Raw genomic sequence first — 18,007 nt, 5'->3', positions numbered from 1 at the left:
CTGTCACGGCGCTCTCATTTGCATAGGAGTCAGATTGACAGTCTGCAGGCAATCAGCACTCAAATGCCTGAATGTGCTCTGTAATGGTAACTCTCACAGCAGAGTCTGCAGGATGTCCTCTATCACAGAATGTGGAGAAAGTCAACCTTTTGAATGGAGTGAAAGCTGAAGGGTGAGAGTGTACACAAGGTATGATTATGAGCACATAAACCAGATGGCTGAACTCAGCTGAGGCATTGGCATTTGCGCTGCTGCTATCTCTAGTTCCCACATGATCAATGTAAGGCCATATACTGCGGTTATAGAATCCTGCAGATAGCCAGCATTGCTACGAATCATCCAGCAGCTCGAACCGTGACATCTGATAGATTTTCGGAGAATTTATCTGTACATTAGAAGCATGACTGATTAGGACATTGCACATGTGTATTTGTGATCAGATAATTGAGTTTCACAAGACTGACTTTTCATGTCACAGCTGCAATGAAGAATAACATTTTGGCCTTTCAATCAAGCTCACCCACCCACTGCACATGTGCTCTCATAAATGCATAAAAATACTCATTATTCCAGTGCTAAATCTGCATTCAATCTGCATGTACGCCTGCATAACAAACCAGATTCCACTTGAATATGTCTCAGCAATAAAAATAAATTTGTTTTTATTCTTTGAAAGCCATGAACTGCCTCCAGATGCTCCCTGCAAGCTTCCTCAAACCTCTCATTTGACTGCATGGCGAGCTGTGACAGGAGGATCTACAGTTTACTTCAGGTTGGTTTCGGGCAACTCTGTGCTGGTTGTTTATTAGCCAGTGGCAGCAGATGTGAAGCTCCCTAAAAATAAAACTACACCTTTGAAGAAGTCCTTACTCTGCATGAACAGTGACACACAGCGTACGCAGAGGGTGTAAGATGAAAGCGGACCTCTGTGTCAGTATTCGTGTCCTGTGCAGTCCCATCTATTCACAAAGCCATTTTTCTCTGATGACATTCAAACAATCAGCTATGAGTCATTTTTGCAGTCAGATTCAGATATGCTGGTGAGTCACACACTGCTGTGGTGGATGTGATGGGAAGTTTCCAGCCAGTGGGTCAAACAACAACAAAATCACATCACTTTGCTCTAAGTTGGAAAGACATCCCACGTGTTTCCTTTGTCCTCCTTCTCATTCTGTGTGTGTGTGTGTGTGTGTGTGCGTTTCTCTTTCTACAGTTTCTCTCCCCTCTTTACCGACACTGCCTGCTCCACTCTCTTGACCATTGTGAGAAAGGAAGTGTGTCACATTTCTTGTGTGTTTGCATTAGCAGGAACGTGTGCAGGACTGGAGTTGCAGTTGGTTTTCACAGGATTTAGGAATTCCTCAGAAACTCTAAAAACGGACTAAAACACAAAAGATCTATCCTCTCGAGTCCCAGCTTTGAACATTTTTTCATATAACAGTAAACATTACTTCTGATTTATATTTTCAAAAGAACTCTAAATGTGTTGTACCTAGTCATTACCAGAACACTTTCCAATCAAGTGTAGCTGACTCAAGGAACCAATATTTCACTATGTGCCAAACAGACATATTTCAGGTCTGAGTAAACTCTGAATAATCAGCGATTCTCAATCAAAATAAATCAGAATCTTTCATTCAAAAACTGCTGCCGTATGGCTCAACATGTACCTCATTATAACAGTATGGGTCATGAAGCAGGTTACTTGCTTACAACATTGCTGCACAACTGTGGCCAAGAGATGCACTGGATGAATCCGGTTCCACACAGCACAGGGTCATTTCCTTGATGAGTGCAACAAAAGTTCAGGGCATGAAATTTTGGGCGAGTATAATATCAGCATCTACGTGATGGATATGCACAAAACATGAATCATCTAAGGTCGACTTTTGTGTGAGATGTCTCTGAAACCAGAAATCGGCATATTTGAATAGTCATTTTGAGCATGTTAGCATGTTGATGCATGGATGCAGGCTTTAGTCACGTGAAGATAAATATACTCAGAAAGTACATGTCCCACTGGTCTGCAGATGCTACCAACAGTTGAGGAGAAATTAGCATTGAAATTGCAAAATCTCATCATGGCAGAGGGATATTAAACACACCCCAGCAACGAACAAAATAGTTCAAGGTATATTGCAATTATCTTTTTTTTTTTTTGTCAAACTGTGATAATGCAGATTGTGAAAATTGTGGTGTAAAATTGTATACTGATTTGATTATCCGCTTGATTTTTCTTAATAAAGAAATAACAGCAAACTGACATATCAGCCAAATCCTATAGGTCATACATGAGGGCATAGCCTACAGCATGTGCACTGTATGTGAAAGGCTGTAACCAGACTGTGGCACATTAACACAGTTGTCCACAACCGCTCGCAAGGGCTCAAGGTCTGTCCATCCACTCCCTGGCCCTGTACATGAGAAGCTATAATGTGGTTGACATATGCTGCCTTGCAGAAACCCGCTTCCAGTGAAACATGGCAGCGCATTCATGCTGTATTTTCTGCTGGTTTGTAAATGGGGAAAGTAAATATAACTACAGTTTAGTGCGGGAAGAGATGATGTCAGACTGAGGTCAAGTTTATGGTTCAAAAATTAATCTAAGAGCCTCAGCCAAACAGAGGCCGACCCTAACTATTTCTGATCGTTTCTATTTTAGATTCACATGAAATTTGAGATGAGACATCTTCAGTTTGATTAACGAGATATTTTCCGGCATATGTCCTCCTGCATCTGGAACACAAAATTCTTCATTTTCTTCAGTAATTTCCCCAGGAGGGATCAATAGAGTAATTTAAAAAAAAAATTGATTTGAGGGAACTAATTGAATTATATGATGAAGAGAGCCCTGGCTGGACTCCACCCTTTTGGTTCCACTGAAACTGGAAATGGAGCCTCTTCCTGTGCTCGTCCGGACATCTGCACGTTACACAGGATTATTCCCAAAACTGACGGCCTTCGCCTCCCTAACACAAAACTCCCATTACTTTTTCTGTACATGTCAAGGAGAGGCGAAGGCAGGAAAACTAGAGAAAGAGAGATGGTGATGAAGATGTCGTGTGTCCAATAAGTTTTTCCCTGAAGCTTCTCCAACTGTGTTTGGTTCCTTGCTGTAGGCGGGGTGCGAGAAGGAATTTATGGGAACATGCTGCAAATTAATTGTAACTAGCAATGCTGTTGAGTCGGTATTTGTTTATGCCTGGAGCCTTTGAGGGGAAAAACAAGTGAAACCATTAATTTTCTATTCTTAGGAAAGATGGGGAAACTGCTTTGACAGTATGTTGTCATCCACTGGGAGTTTGAACATGTAAGTGAGAAACATTTTTTTGGAAAATGCAGAACAGGCTCATATTTATGTCCCTGGAGAGAGCAGCGTTTAGATCAGTAACCTGATGAGATCATAGGAGAGACACTCTTGTTTGACACTGAACTAATCAATATTTCAAGGTAATTAAACCATGGGAATTCTGGGCTTTCACCATCAAACTGAACTGAAGTTTATATTTAGGGTACAGTAAAGTTAATTAAGAATAGTTTTGATAATCAAGTGTTGCACTGAAACATATATGGAACGCTTTGCCTTTGTACTCGCTTGTACGACACAGTACGACACTCAATGAGTTCAGTATGTGTATTTGTTGGGCTCTCATGTCATGAGTTTATTTGCACTGATTGGAAATGTGTGTAAAATTAGTCTTTTTGTGCTTCATCATTTCCAGTAACGCTGAAGTCATTCCTGCTGTATGAAACAATGGATACATGCATCAGTAATGTCAGTCTGGCTGTAGTGCCAGCAGGTGGACTTTCAAAGCCGGAGAGGTGCTGTGATTGTACCGCAGAAGGGAAACTAAGGGTGGGAGTAGTGTATAATTTTCCGTACTTGTTGCATAACAGGTGAAGCTTTGCATGAAAAAAAGGAAAATCCAACATTTTCAAAATCTCACTGTATAAATTACAGCCCAGATTTCCATGGACCACAAAAGCCTCAAGTTCTAAATAGATAAATTTGCACCACAAATGCACCACATTATTACCTAGTGTTACCTAAGTTAATATTTTAATTATTTTAGTTTATATTGAGCTACCACAGTGTGTATTCCTAAATTAAACATGTGAAGAGTGCAGTCTGCTGTATTCAGTTAATGGCATCATGGAGCCTACAGGATACATACACAGTGCACAGAGTGTGGGTGGTGTGGAGGTCAATAGGGTTAGGGTTAGCCCAAAAACCAATTTTTGTCCTTTGGCCCCCTAACTGTTTAATCTGATCATGCCTGCATGCAGAATTTATTAACCAATAGACTTTAGGCAACATTTTCAGTGTTGCAATTTGGGATTAAAGTCTCACAAGCGAAAGTGACACAGGTCTGATCAAATGTCATAACAATGTGAGGGTGGAGGAGGGCAGGCCGATCACATCACTTCCTTTTCTGTTACTTTCGTCCTTTGTCCCCCTGTAGCGCTGCACAATGTGTCCTCAGCACAACTCCCTTCCTGAACTCTGGACTACATGCCGGGTCCTGCCTTCATATTCCTCCTGTCAGTATATCATTCTTGGTGTGGCTGCGATCTTCCCCAGAAAAGCCTCTGTGAATCATGAGCTCACGTAAGGCAGGGACAGACAGGAAGTATTCAAACTGTACTTCTTTGGCCATGACCTTTTGAAGGTGTCATCACGCCTACATCACCAATGAAGGATGTGGGGTGGATGCATGAGGTCAGAATCAGATAAACACCTTTAACACGGATATTTAGTGGTTAACCTAGACATAAGGCCCATTTAGGGAGGCTCTGTGGAGCAGCTCATCGGAAGCTGTTGAGCTGTTGTTCCATTGTTGCCTGTGGTTAAAGCTGGCTGGCAAGGGGTGCTGTGTATTTATACGAGAAACACTAAGAGCTGTTTCATTGTAGCTGTATGAGTTCTCAGACGGAAACTTCACAAACTGGTGGTGACAGCTTGCTGCACCATGCAGGCAAGGTCAGAGGCTCAGCCCCCAGAAAGCTCCGGGACATCTACTAATGTGAGATTGTTTGGGCAAATAATGAATAATTAATGTTGGATCATCATTAATCCACCCAGCATCCGATGAATTATCAAAATATGTGCAGTGCTAAACACCAAATTATTATTATTTTTTAAAAGTATTTTATAATGATATCTCCTTGTTGAGATCCTGACTCTTCTCATTGTGCCATCATTCCTACCACTGATAAACTGGATCAGACTGAAAATGAACGTGAACAAATGCAAAACGCACACAGGACATTTAAAATAGGTATAATTAAACATTTGTCTTCACTATTAACTTCCAAACAAGCTGTTGAGTCATTATGGGATTACTCAAACTCTATTCATGACCAGTGTTCTCATCCAACCACTCCTACTAACCCTCATTCAGAGTCTGCACATCTATCAGCAATTACAGTAAACCTGTGAATAAAATGTTATGGTGACAAATAAGTATTACTGAGGAAACTAGGGAATAAGACCCCTCATATGCTTGTCACTTTTATATAACATCTTTAACTGTAGCAGGTATGAATTTGATCATTATTTAATTATATTTTGTTCTGGATTATGACAACTGAGCTGGTTTCCTCCACTGTTTAACAACAAAACCTATACTGAACACTTATAGTGAACTGATACACGTGTGTATGAGTGTGTGTGTGTGTGTGTGTGTAGGTGTGGGGGGTGCAGGGGCGGGGCTTAATGACGTCGCCGCGGTTGCAGTGTAGCTAATGTGAATGCAGACGGAGCAGCTGAGGATGGAGCAGAGGAGAAACGCTGCCGCTGTCTCACATCGCGGTCACTCACCTCTTAAATCTCCCACATACAATTGCGCCCCTTCCCTTTAATTTGCGCCCAGACTGCGACTTTTCCTCTCTTTCCTGGCTCATTTTGCCGCTGTCATCTTCGCACCACTCCACTTCACCCCTCTGTCTGTCAGCACCACACCGGCTTCGACTGTCTTGTTAGTGGAAGGAAAGAAAAATCCGGTTCAAAATCACTCAGCAAAACGCATCTTACGCGAGGTTTCCGCCGGACACACCTTCACCAGGACTGCCCCGTCACTGCTACAGAGAATATGGATGAAGACAATCACGGTAAGCCTGTGTTGTTTGTTTTTTTCCATTCCCCACATTGGTTTCCTCTCCCTTTGAGCCCGTGCGCAGGGGATGGATGGACGGCATGGTTGGATGTGTGTGAGTCAGCGAACACTGTTGTGCGGAGATGGAGGTGTATCATGTCCAAGATGTGTTTTTTTTTTTTTTTTTTTTTGCAGTCCTACTAAGGAATGCACCCCGACTCGGTTGTCACGGTTTAACACCTGTTAATATAGGAGCATTTCACAGAAATACGGGTTGGCTTGCATGCTCCCCATCCTCCACAGATGAGAAAGATTGTCTCTTTCTTTGCAGAAACATGTTTAAAAACGTTGGAGTCATAGGGGGAAAAAAACAAAAAACAAAAACACAGCATTTTTTCATGCCTTCACCTTTTCCATCTGTTTGATGTCTTGCTGTAAGGCTTTGAAGTTGGTCTCACTATCTCCTTTCGCTGTTTGAAGCCTGTAAACTGGTGGAAATTGATAAGATATCTAACTGGCAGGTTTCCATGTGGAGGATCTAAACCTTTTTACAAAAACATAAAAAAATAAAGTGATACACCAAGAAACTGACTCTGTAATTTATGATAAGGTCTCTATAAAGTCCTTATAGTGATATGAAATATTTTAGCTGTGGAGAAATATATCAGTCATGTAAAGTCACTTTAAACATACTAATAAGAAGAAGAGGAATATGGCTGCAATTAATTATTATCATTAGGGATTTGTCTCCAGATTATTCTCTTGATTGATTGAAAAGTGGTTTTATCTATGAAACGTTAGAAAATTGTAAAAAAAAAAAAAAAAAGGTGCCAAGGTGGCATCTTTATATTCCGAGTAATGTCAAGCCGTCAGTCCAGACCCAAAGAGAAGCAACAAATCTTCACATGAGACATTTAAACCCAGGAACAACAATTAACCAAAGTAGCTGCCATTTCCTTTTCTGTCCATCGACTAATCAACTAATTGTTTCAGCTCTGCAGAGGAATATTAACAGGTGAAATGTATAAAAAGGTCATTATTGAATTGCATAACTTTAAGTACCTATTGATACTATAGGTGGAGGATGAATATGAGAAGGTCACATTAGGTGATGCACTGTATATACTGAATGTTAAACCTGTCGTTATAAACTGAATGTGAAGTCCTATGGTCCTGATTTTGTGATAAAGCTGTATGTCTAACCTGGATTACTGCTCACATGGTGGTGGCAGCTTTGTTATATGATAGCGGATGAAGCACACACATGCAGGATGCTCCTGAGCAGATAATCCAAACCGCCTTGTGGGCTGAGGGCCTTGAAGGCAGTGTAGTGTAAACAAATGGCCATAGTCTGATAACAGTTTGTCCGTTAAACTGTGAGAGATTAGCAAAGCCAAGAGAGACCCTCATCTGAACTTCCACTTTTTTTTTCTCGCACATTATCCTCATGTCTCTACAGACTGAATACGAGTGAGAATGACCCATTAATGGGTGATGGTTTACAAAAGGGTCTTCAAAAGGAATTTTCCAGTTGTATGCAAGCTACATTCAGATCAAACTGCCATTAAACAGAGTGCGTAAATTGGGGAATACTTATGTTGGCTTTACTCTGGTAAAAATGTCAACTTTGCACAAATGCGTCTCATTTTTTGGAGAGCTTTTAGTTTTTCATCATGGTACAAGTGCTGTTTTCTGAGGTTTGTTGAAAGTAATATTCTGAAATTACAGTTTAGCATTTAACTTGTATCTTCTTTTGTAATTTAAACCATGAGGACTTTCTGTGGCCATAAATACCCCCCCCCCCCCCCCCCCCCCCCAAAAAAAAAAAAAAAAAATCAATTACTCACATGTGCCAAAAGTGTACCGCCCACAGATTAGGCCAGTCTGAGAGACACTGGCCACTGAATCTTGTGACAGGATGTCACAGAGCACAGAGGCGCGCTGTTTGTGATCGAACCGGAAACTTACGACACAAGCTCACAAAGATTGTGTGCAGCACTGCGCCATGTGTGGATTATTAAAATAACTTACCATAAATGTTAAACTAATCAAGAGCTCTTGTTCGCTCACTCACACACTCGCTCCCTCTCACTGACTTGCACAAATCACTTAACATTGTGCACATGCACACACCTTGATATGCTGGTATCACAGCACAGGCACTTAGAGCTTCCCTGGGTGTATGTCCAATAATAAATTTTTCAATAGTTTGATGTCAGAATTCCAGTCTTGTATAAGATAAAATAAGAGACATATCTCATTGTCAGGGTGTAGTTGTTCTATTAAATTTAAACCTAAATTCAGGTCCCTGAACATGCTGTCTGATGTCAAAGGACATAAGACTATGGGTGAAACTTATGATGTCAAAGCCATTTCTGGTGACCTCTCAGTTCAGTGGCTGTAAATCCATCTGAGGTTTTTTTTTTTTTTGCATGCCAGCAAATGTGCACATTATCGTCATGTGTGTACATTAGGGACCACGTTCTCACGCTTGCACGTACAGTATGCGTGCGACATATGTTCATAGTTGGGGCTATAATTTGTTCTGCACTACTGAACCAATCTGAGAAACAACAGAGGACGGGGACCAACAGCTGCCATGACACTCAGCAGGATTAAGAAATGGTATGTTAACTAAGCTAATGCTCCCACAAGCCACCTCTCATGAAACTGAAACAGTATATGGATCTGACAGTGAGCTGTCCCAGGACCAAAACCGATTATCTCAGTTAGGGACATCATTGGTGGAATAATGGTGGAGCGTGGGGAGGCTGACCTGCACACGGGATCCATATTGCTTTGCCACACCTCTGAATGAAACTATAAACTGTGCCACTGTGTGTTATTTGTGGGGCTCAGCTGTAGCATGGTATTCATTAGTGCATGTTTACAGCACTTGCTAATCAGAGTTGGCGCTTCTCTGCTAGGTTTACATGCCACAGAGCAGACAGGGCCTGGCCTCAAAATGGCTGAAAATCAGCAACAGGCTTCATATCCTAAGTGTTTTTTATTACTCACGTGTCTATTTTTAGCATCATTGTATAGCTGGAATGAGAAGTGGAAAGAACACAGAAGCAGAAACTGGCTGGGGAGCAGTTCACTGAACGGCTGGAGGGAGGCCATGAATTTTAACACTTGGCTTTCTTGTATTTTCTCTTCTCTATGATGCTTCAGTCGAGGGATTAGTGTGGACTGAGTAAATGGCTGTTTTGGGAGTTAGGGAGTATTAAAACCTTGAAATGAATATAATCCACCTTTTAAAATTTCCCTGCACCTTTACAGCCTGAATAAATTTGGCTCCTAACAAAACATGTTTTGTTTGCAGGTACAGACACCAAAAAAAATGTGCAGAAATGTTTGTTTTATGGGTTGTTTTATGGGGTCCTCTGAGGTTTCCCTGACCGTATTTCCTATGTAAGTGTCGTGATAACCCCGTGTCTGTCAATCAACACTCTTGTCTCTATTTGACCGTGGGAAAGTTGAATGGGAAAGGCTTTTCCTTCAATTCTTCTATTCTCTTTGGACTGACCGTCTGAGTGTGTGCGCTAAAATAACAATTTGTATCTGACTGTGGCGCTAATGTTTTGTCTGTGCAGGCTTTTTAATGGCAGTGTCTGTATGCAGAATCATAATGTACACCTTGGCTCTCTGATGGGTCTTCTTTTGTAGTGAAATATCTGCCTCAGAAGAAAATTCTGTGCTCTCCAGTTAAATACTTCATGCTGAATGGCAAGACAGCAGTGAAACAGAGTACCACGTTTAACGCGATACCATTTATACTGTGTATTTGTTCCTCCAGCCTTGCCTGTCATCTTCTTTGGGTTTAATGGCAGATTAGGCAACATTTGGAGCATTACTGCCACCTACAGGCATTCAGTATAGCGGGTCTGGCTCTCTTCAAGTGTGATCTTCTCATTCTCGGCAGGTTAGTTGCTAGACCACAAAAACCCATTGTGATTGGCTGCTCAACCGGAACAAACATCGCAATGATTTGTTGTTGCACATACTGCTGTTCCTTCACTTAAAAATCACAAATCTTACATCGTAAGAAGCCAGGACGACAAGTGAGATCTTTGCCAATTGCCAAACGCTTAATGCATGAGAGATCTGAGAAGGCAGCACAGAGAAAGTGATTAAGTGCCTTTCCCAAATTCAAGTTATTCCTTTAAAAATAATAAGTGACCAATGCCACCAATAATGTATGTCAATATGCATGGTGTATCTAAAGCCTTTTAAAAGCCTTGTGAACATCGAATGTACTTTACATGTATTCTATTCACCTGGCAGCAGAAAAAAATCCTCCTTTGGTATAAAAACAGGGAGCTGGATTTAAGTCACCTCCTCCAAATGCCCTACAGCATCTCAGTAGCCTGAAATGAACGTCTGCAATGGTTTATGCAAAATGTGTCTCTTATGTGTGTTGACACAGATGCCAAAAAATGTGCTAAAATGTGCTCTTTACAATCTCGCTGGTTGACCCGGCGGCTGGCTGGGTTGTTTAAAGGCTTAAGGGGAGATTTGGAAAGAACAGAAATTCATTTTGACTGCCAAGATCATGGGTTTTGTGGTGCAACATTAGAAGATTAAACATACAGAACATCACACCACAAGCAACAAGACAAATCCACAAATACAGACATAGACAATGCTGGCACATGATGTGCAGGGGCTGAGTCTGAGCTTGTAACAAACTGCAGTATTTAAGTGTCGAGACTACATATGGACCTGATTAGGAGAGAGACTGAGGAGGCTTCCCGACATGTTCCCATCTCCATGGTAGTGGGTGTCTGTGTGTCTGTTGGGAGACAAGAAATTGTAGCTGACTGTCAGTGAGACAACATCTCTTCTGTTGTGAACAGAGGTACACTTTGCCTGGAATTATTGCTTGGAGCTGTCGAGAGGGGAAGCTCTTTAAGCGCGAGACGGAGAGCAGATGGGAGACAAAAGGCTCAGCAAATTAAATGAGCGGGAGTCAGGGAGGAACACAGACAGACATTAAGGGCGGCAGAGATGTACTGCGTTCGAGTAATCCACACCTAATTTCAGTGGAAGGAGAGTTAAGAGAAAACAGGGTCCAGCTGAACGTACAGACTGGGGGGGGGGGGGGTGTTCAAAGAGGCTGGAGGGTAGACGTGTGTTTCTTGGCTTCTGGCTCGATAGAAATGTAGAACCACACCCACGCCCAGCTCGCTCTCACCTTAATAAAATGTCCTGGCACTCTGTCATGTCATTTCCTGCTCTTTTTTTCTGGGTAACTGTATATTTTCTCTTCGTTTCTGTTTCAAATTGACTTGTGTGAGGACAGAGCTGCTTTTAATGGAAAGTCTTTGATCCAGCAGGTAGCCATGGGACAGGCTGATATTTAACATGATCCATCTATAAGGAATTGTAGTGAATTTGGAGCCAATACCAAGAGAGACCAGTTACTTCAGCTTTGTGGGTGGTGGTGTTGTTATGATCAAAGGTAGCTGTGGTCTTGTTGTGAATGGGATCAGGGTGGTCTGCCAAAGTCAGTGTTTTTGCAGGCAGGCGCACAACCAACACAGGAACATCCTGGACAAGCAGGCCGGAGGCCGACACAGAGCAGCTCACTGAGCGCTTGCACCCAAAACTAGATATCTATCACAATAATGGAGGCGAGTGTGCTCATATCAGATAAAGTGTTGCTTTCATTCAGGTTCCTGTCAATCACCTGACACACGTAGGAAGCAGCAGAGGTGTCTGTCAGGAAATAGTCTTTCACATATGTCGCCTTTCAAAATGTACTGTCACATCCATGTCTTCCGTCCTTGTTTGTTGAATAAATTCAGAGCTAGGTGGAGCCTGTAACGTTTGCATTTCACAAGGATAAAAGCACAAAGATGCTCAAACAAGAATGAGCGTGTGCAGCCATGGTAGAAGCAACGTGAGGTTGTACAGGCACAATGGTGATTTGAACTAAATGCTTATGTTCACATGCAAACATGACAATGCTAACAAACGTGTAGGATGCGTGATGTTTACCATCATCTTCTACCTCATGTCATTCAGATTGTTATTATAAGCAGCTACATAGGAAAAAACATTCATGCCATCCTCTTTCAGCTTAGTGAAGGGAAGCGCCAACAAACCTGTGGCTAAGCTGCTGTGAAGCCACCATCAGTCACAGTTACATTTAAATAAAATTCAACACAATTTAATTTACTTAAATTTAAAGACAGTTATACACAGTTTGTTTTTATCTGGTTTGACTTGTAAAAGAACTGCTCCAAATATGTATTTTAAATATTCTAGCCCTGTGAGATAATGAAAGTAAAAGGTATTAACGTGGAGGTTATTACAGCTTCCCTATAAACTGTGTCTAAAACCTGGATAATCATCTGCGATCTGTTTCAGTGAGTGAACAGGGAGCTACTTGGACTGCATTCAGTCCTTCCTGGATGCCAGAAGAAACAGCATCCATCTCAGTTCATTCTCGGGCCGAACGAATCATCAGATTATAGTTTCTTTGGCCGCCAGCATATGGCAGTGGAAGTCCCTCAGATCCTACTGGCAGTGTTCATTGAATCGAATATTGACATAGCACTGATGCTGAGCAGATGTGTCATATAAGGAGGACATGGTATGCGGACCACCTCCTATGCGACCACGCACTCGTACAAATGCACTCACAGCAGGAGGTCCCTCCCTAAAACTGCAGATTAACCAGAGCAATCAGTGTGAGGGCTCTTCAGCTCCCCGAGCCCCAGATTCTCCTCATGAGCCCAGAGGTAGTTAAAAACTGAAAGCCATATTAGCTCCCCAAATGTGTCTTGTCACGCAAAGGGCAGGATTGTTGTCACTAAATTATTACTGAACAGGCTCCAGTGCAGTGCACTTTAATAATGCATGATTTCACAGGCACAGATACCGCATCAGACACATTTATCAGAAATTCATACAATCTGAAAGGAATTATAGGAAAGGAATAATAATCATAATATAATTATCTTCTAAAATTCACTTCAAAGTTCGTCATGATAAATATCTACTATTGCTTCTCTGAATGGAAAAGAAGAAAAGTCTCAGCTGTGTCCTTTGCTAAATACCTGCTTCTTATTGCCACATAGTCACATGCTTTTTACACAAAGACTCATGTTTGCATGACCTTTCACCCTCAGTATCATAACCTCTTTCCTTTCACATTGCTGACGTCCCATCATTCCCGCTGTGTGGCTCAGAGCCAAAGTGCCTCTGCAGACAGCTTCACCAGACTATGTGCTGCCACACTTACTGTCACATCATTTTATCCAACATCACTGAGGCAAAGTAGGTTAAAGTCAGGCAGCGACTGGTCGGCGGCAACATCTGTGTATACGCAGTTATACATCACACTTCTGCTCTAACAGACTGGTATTGAGCTTAAAGAGCGGCGGGGAGGGCGAGTGTGTGGGATTAGTGCCAGCTGGCCTTGGTGTGTATGTGCTTGGTGTGTATGTGCTTAATGTGTATGTGTGATTCTATCCACATGTCTGTCTGTCTGTCTGTACATATGACCCCAGCTGTAAAGCAGAGCATGTCTTTGTCTACGGTTAGAGGGATTGGAGGTGGCGAGCTTCAGATTAGAGTCTGGATCCAGAGGAAGTTTCCCCCCCGGCCTTCCTGCTTCCTTGCATGTGTCCCATTGTGCTGCAGGGCCAAGTGGGGTAACAGGGCTATCTTTTTTTAAAGCTCATCCACTTTAAAAGACATTACAGCGGGTAAAGTCGCTAGTTTAAAGCCAGTGGATCTGGACAAATCCTCTCTCACACACAAGAGTCGGTGAAAACTGGGACTGTGGCCAGTGTTAAGTGAGCGTGGGATTTTCTCTCTGAGCTCCATGTGCTCAGAGTACCTTGCTGCTTTTCCTGCACAACTGTATGAATACCGGTTGTAGGGAAGTCCTTGAATCAGCTCTCAAGGCCTGGCAATTGAATAATTGTCCTATGAAGTGGCTACTACTGTTCCTGCCCAATATAAACATTTTAAAAGTTATGAACCTGATGTAGAGAGGTGATGGTTTGTGTGTGCCAAAGCATCCCTGCATTAGTTTAATGCCATTAAAACCCCTGGTTTCAGTGGGTGGTCAGGGACAGTTGTTAGTTTTGGGTGTGAAGAGCAGCAGGGGATTTATTCCTTAAAGTAGATTTTGAGGGATTTTGATTTCAGGGGTGAAATGACTGGAACCTCCTGTTCTGTTGTGCACATGTTTGAGTTTAAACCCTTTGGACTCTTTCAACCCGACCACTCAATACTGTGGATTTCTGAGCTCTCACATACTAGATTTCTTTTAGAAGTCACAAAGGTTAAAATGTGTTTCAAGTCTTGTTTTCTGCACATTGAGCTGACAAGCAAATTTAAATCAGTGCCTCACAAACTACAGCTACCCCTCTGTCGGACGAACTGACCCTAGGTCTTCTGATTACTATGAAGAAATGACTCACACCATAATTGATTTGAGTAGATTTTCATTCAGGCGTGGTTGCATTTGGTGTGAGTCAGTCTGAGCGTAGTGCTCAGCTTTGGCCCCACGACTCCCTCTGTGCTTGCTGAAGACACTATACTCATTTCCTGAATTAGTCACAAAGGGTCACGGTGGGGGAGTGTGTTAATAATGTAATTGGTGGACCACCTCTGTAGAGGAACCTCCCACCACTAAACAAGATGATCCTCTGCAATATATACATTAGTACTGGTGTTTAAGTCCTCTCTATTGTCAAATGTGTAGACATATGTGAAAGACATACTGTACAGTACAGTAGATTCACTGAGAGAGACCTGGATTGGAGGATAATGGCAGTGCTTTGCCATTAATGGTGGAGGAGTATTATTAAAGGGCACATCCTCTGCTTTTCATTAGATTAGTAAGGAATGAAGATTGTAATTATGCACGTTGTTGCAGTCAGTGGGTATCTCCATTAGCTAATGCACAGCTTCAGGCAAGTGTAAAACACGAGGCTGTCTGCTGTGTACACATCAGTTCCCTCTGGGCATATGAGTTTAAAAGAATCCTAATATTATGGCTGTAGCTAATGATTATTTTTTTTCACCATTGATGAAACTGCCGTTGTTGTTTTTTTAATTATTGATCAACTGAAATGTCAAAAAAATGAAATGTCAAAAAAATCTAAAACGTCAAAATGTCACATTTACCAATCACAGAAGATGACATTCTTTTATTCAGGTGTTCAGTCATAAATCTACTGAAAGTGCTGAACAAATCTATTTAAATACTGATTATTGATTATGATGCAATTAGTTTTTTTTTTTCTTTTCTTGATTTGTGTGTGATCTCTGTTAGGCCATAACAGAACTGAAAAGTTATGTACTTAATCCTCAAGACATTTAATATACCAAGATGAGTCATCCCTGTTGTAAAAATTGGAACAGTGGCAGTTATGACCTTTTGAAGTCTTGACCTTATAATTACAGTGTTTCCTCAGGCCAATTATTTTTTTGTCTTATTTTTTAGAAAAAACACATTAACCCTCCAGGCTTTGTCAAAATGCAACTGGCTGGATGTGAGTCAAAATTTTTGATATTTAATTTAAATGCCCTCATTAGCCCAGCGGGTTACAACAGTAGTTCTACATTTTGGGAAATACCCTTATTTCCTTTCTTGCTGAGAGTTAGATGAGAAGATGGATATCATTCTCGTGTTTGTCTGTTAAATATGAAGCTAAAGTCAGGAGCCAGAAAGCTTAGCATACAGACTGCAGACAAGAAGAAACAGTCTGAAAGTTAAAAAAAAAAAAAAAAAAAAAAACGATCTTCTCATCAAACTCTCGTCAAGAGAGCAAATAAGATTATTTCCCAAAATGTCAAACTATTGCTTTAAGTTTTAATTGTTAAAACCCAGCATGACATGTCTTTTTGAGATATCGTGCAGGACAGACAAACCGCAAGCTCCTTCCTAATGTCATTCCTTGTACGCCAAATAAATAGAAAACATTCCTCAAGTAAAATATTAAAGAATTGTGTAGCAGCCTTGAAACATTTTAGGAGCACTAATTGGCTTCAAAGCCACATTCACAGCTCTTACAGTTGTATTGCTGAAGTGCTGTGATTTAACCAGAGGTTGGCAACGCTCATTGAGATCTTTACCTTCATACTTTATTATCCCCCTCTGTCTATTAAAAACATGGCCCACAAAGGAAATCCCTCAGCTGTTTCTCCTGCTGTTTACCTGACCCTTATCACGGTGCTTCTGAATTACATAACCAGGTCAGGAAATGCCTTTTGTCTCACTGTTAATTTGAATACCATCTATAACAACACTTGGCTCCCCTGAACGCAACTCTTTTACGGGCTGTCAAATTAAAAGTGGGCTGAATGCTTCCTCTTGAGCCCAGTGACCTTCTTTTACTTTGTTTTAATTGACTCAGATTCCGGTCTGTGAGGGAAAATAACAAGTGATGTTTTTTTGAGATCTGTCCTTGAGCAACATGTAGGCACAAAGCTGCGACTGTGATATCAGATGTGCTGTTTTCCTGTTGAGAGATTTGCGTTTTCTGCCTCTAAGCTGGCTTAATGAAGCGCGCTTGCACAGCCTCTCTGTGCGTCAGAAAGATGGAGAAAATCGAGAAAGAAAGTGTGTGCGGGGGAGAACGTAACAGAGAGAGAGAGAGGAGAGGGGAATAAAGATTGAAAAACAAGATTGAGACAGAAAGACAGAGAGAGAAAGATGGTGAGGAGAAAGCGAGTCATTCTCCCCTTCTTCATTTTTGCCCAGAGCAGTAAAAGCCTCACGACCGGGGGAATCCGGGTTTGTGGGCTGTGTTAAATTACCAAATTCATATGTAATGAAAGAAAACTTAATCTGGATTGGTTTTATTAATAGAATTCCCCCCTGAGCCAAATGGAAAAGGAGGGAAGGGGCAAAACACTTTCAAGTGGAATAATTAAGATCCTTCGCCTCCTCTCTTCCTCTCTAGTTAATTAAGACTAACATTCAGACTCCTGATATGTGTTGCTCCAGCAGAACAAGGTGGAAACAGTCAATGCAGCAGTAGCGGCAGCGCTCCTGTCACTTCACTGTCTGTGGAAGGATGAATCTTGAAGCTTGATTTTCTATCTCTGCTGTGAACTCCTTAAGAACTTGTAGGTACTAGATTGGATTTAGGGCTCACCAACTGTTTCCACTCATCTCTAGCAATCCTGTTACTCGCCACTGTGATCTTTGCCTTTTTCTGTTGTGCAGAATGCAAGGCGAGCTGATGCAAAGAGGGATGTGAGGTGTGTACAAATGAGACTTAAGGTCCTCTATGTTTTCTCCATCGTGTGTTTCAGTTCCTGAGGACCTGTCCCTGGAAGAGAGGGATGAGCTGTCAAACATCCGACGCAGGAAGAGAGAGCTGCTCGATGATATTGAGGTGTGTGGTTGGGCATGTGAGCATATACTGTACGTGCAGGATACATTTGAGCTTCAGTAGCTGGGAAAGCCTCTGACTGTTAGTGGTTTATTGTGTGGGTGTCATGAAACTGGGAAAATTTTCAAAACTATTAGGCAGAACAGTATGTACATTTATCATTTCTGAACTTTAGTCATAATCTTTGACCTTTTAATTCTTTTTGCCTATCTACTGCGGCACTGTAGGTCTATTTGCATGCTGTAAGTGATGCAAATTGACGCACATCACATCTTTGCTCCCTAAGTTTGCTCAAAAAAAAAAAAGGTGATGAATTTTCCACTGCGTAATTTCCACTGCTCACAGTGTAAGGCTTTATGCTGCACTTTAGCAAACCAGCTGTGACCAGTCTCGCTCTTTTCTCTCAGAGACTGAAGTTTGAGATTGCAGAAGTCATGACGGAGATCGAGCAGCTGACGTGCGTTGGAGAAAGGTAAGTCACTGAAGTCAAGATGCTTTGTCGTACCATATACTGTGTCGATGTATTTATGATGTTTACGACATTTA

General features: G+C 41.7%; 1 protein-coding gene across 1 annotated transcript in view; it reads left to right on the top strand.

Moving 5' to 3' along the window:
* Window positions 1–5,771: 5,771 nt before the first annotated feature.
* Window positions 5,772–18,007, top strand: part of LOC121201129 (cytohesin-3-like) — a 28,064-nt gene continuing 15,828 nt past the window's right edge. Inside the window, exons 1-3 of the mRNA XM_041066782.1 lie at window positions 5,772–6,111; window positions 17,382–17,464; window positions 17,869–17,933. Of these exons, the coding sequence (XP_040922716.1) occupies window positions 6,093–6,111; window positions 17,382–17,464; window positions 17,869–17,933 (167 nt within the window). The 5' untranslated portion in view covers window positions 5,772–6,092. The remainder of the gene's footprint in view (window positions 6,112–17,381; window positions 17,465–17,868; window positions 17,934–18,007) is intronic.

This window comes from Toxotes jaculatrix, chromosome 21 (genome assembly GCF_017976425.1).
Source record: "Toxotes jaculatrix isolate fToxJac2 chromosome 21, fToxJac2.pri, whole genome shotgun sequence".
Taxonomy (NCBI): domain Eukaryota; kingdom Metazoa; phylum Chordata; class Actinopteri; family Toxotidae; genus Toxotes; species Toxotes jaculatrix.
Note: the sequence above shows the minus strand (reverse complement) of the source record. Positions and strands in the feature narration are given on the sequence as shown.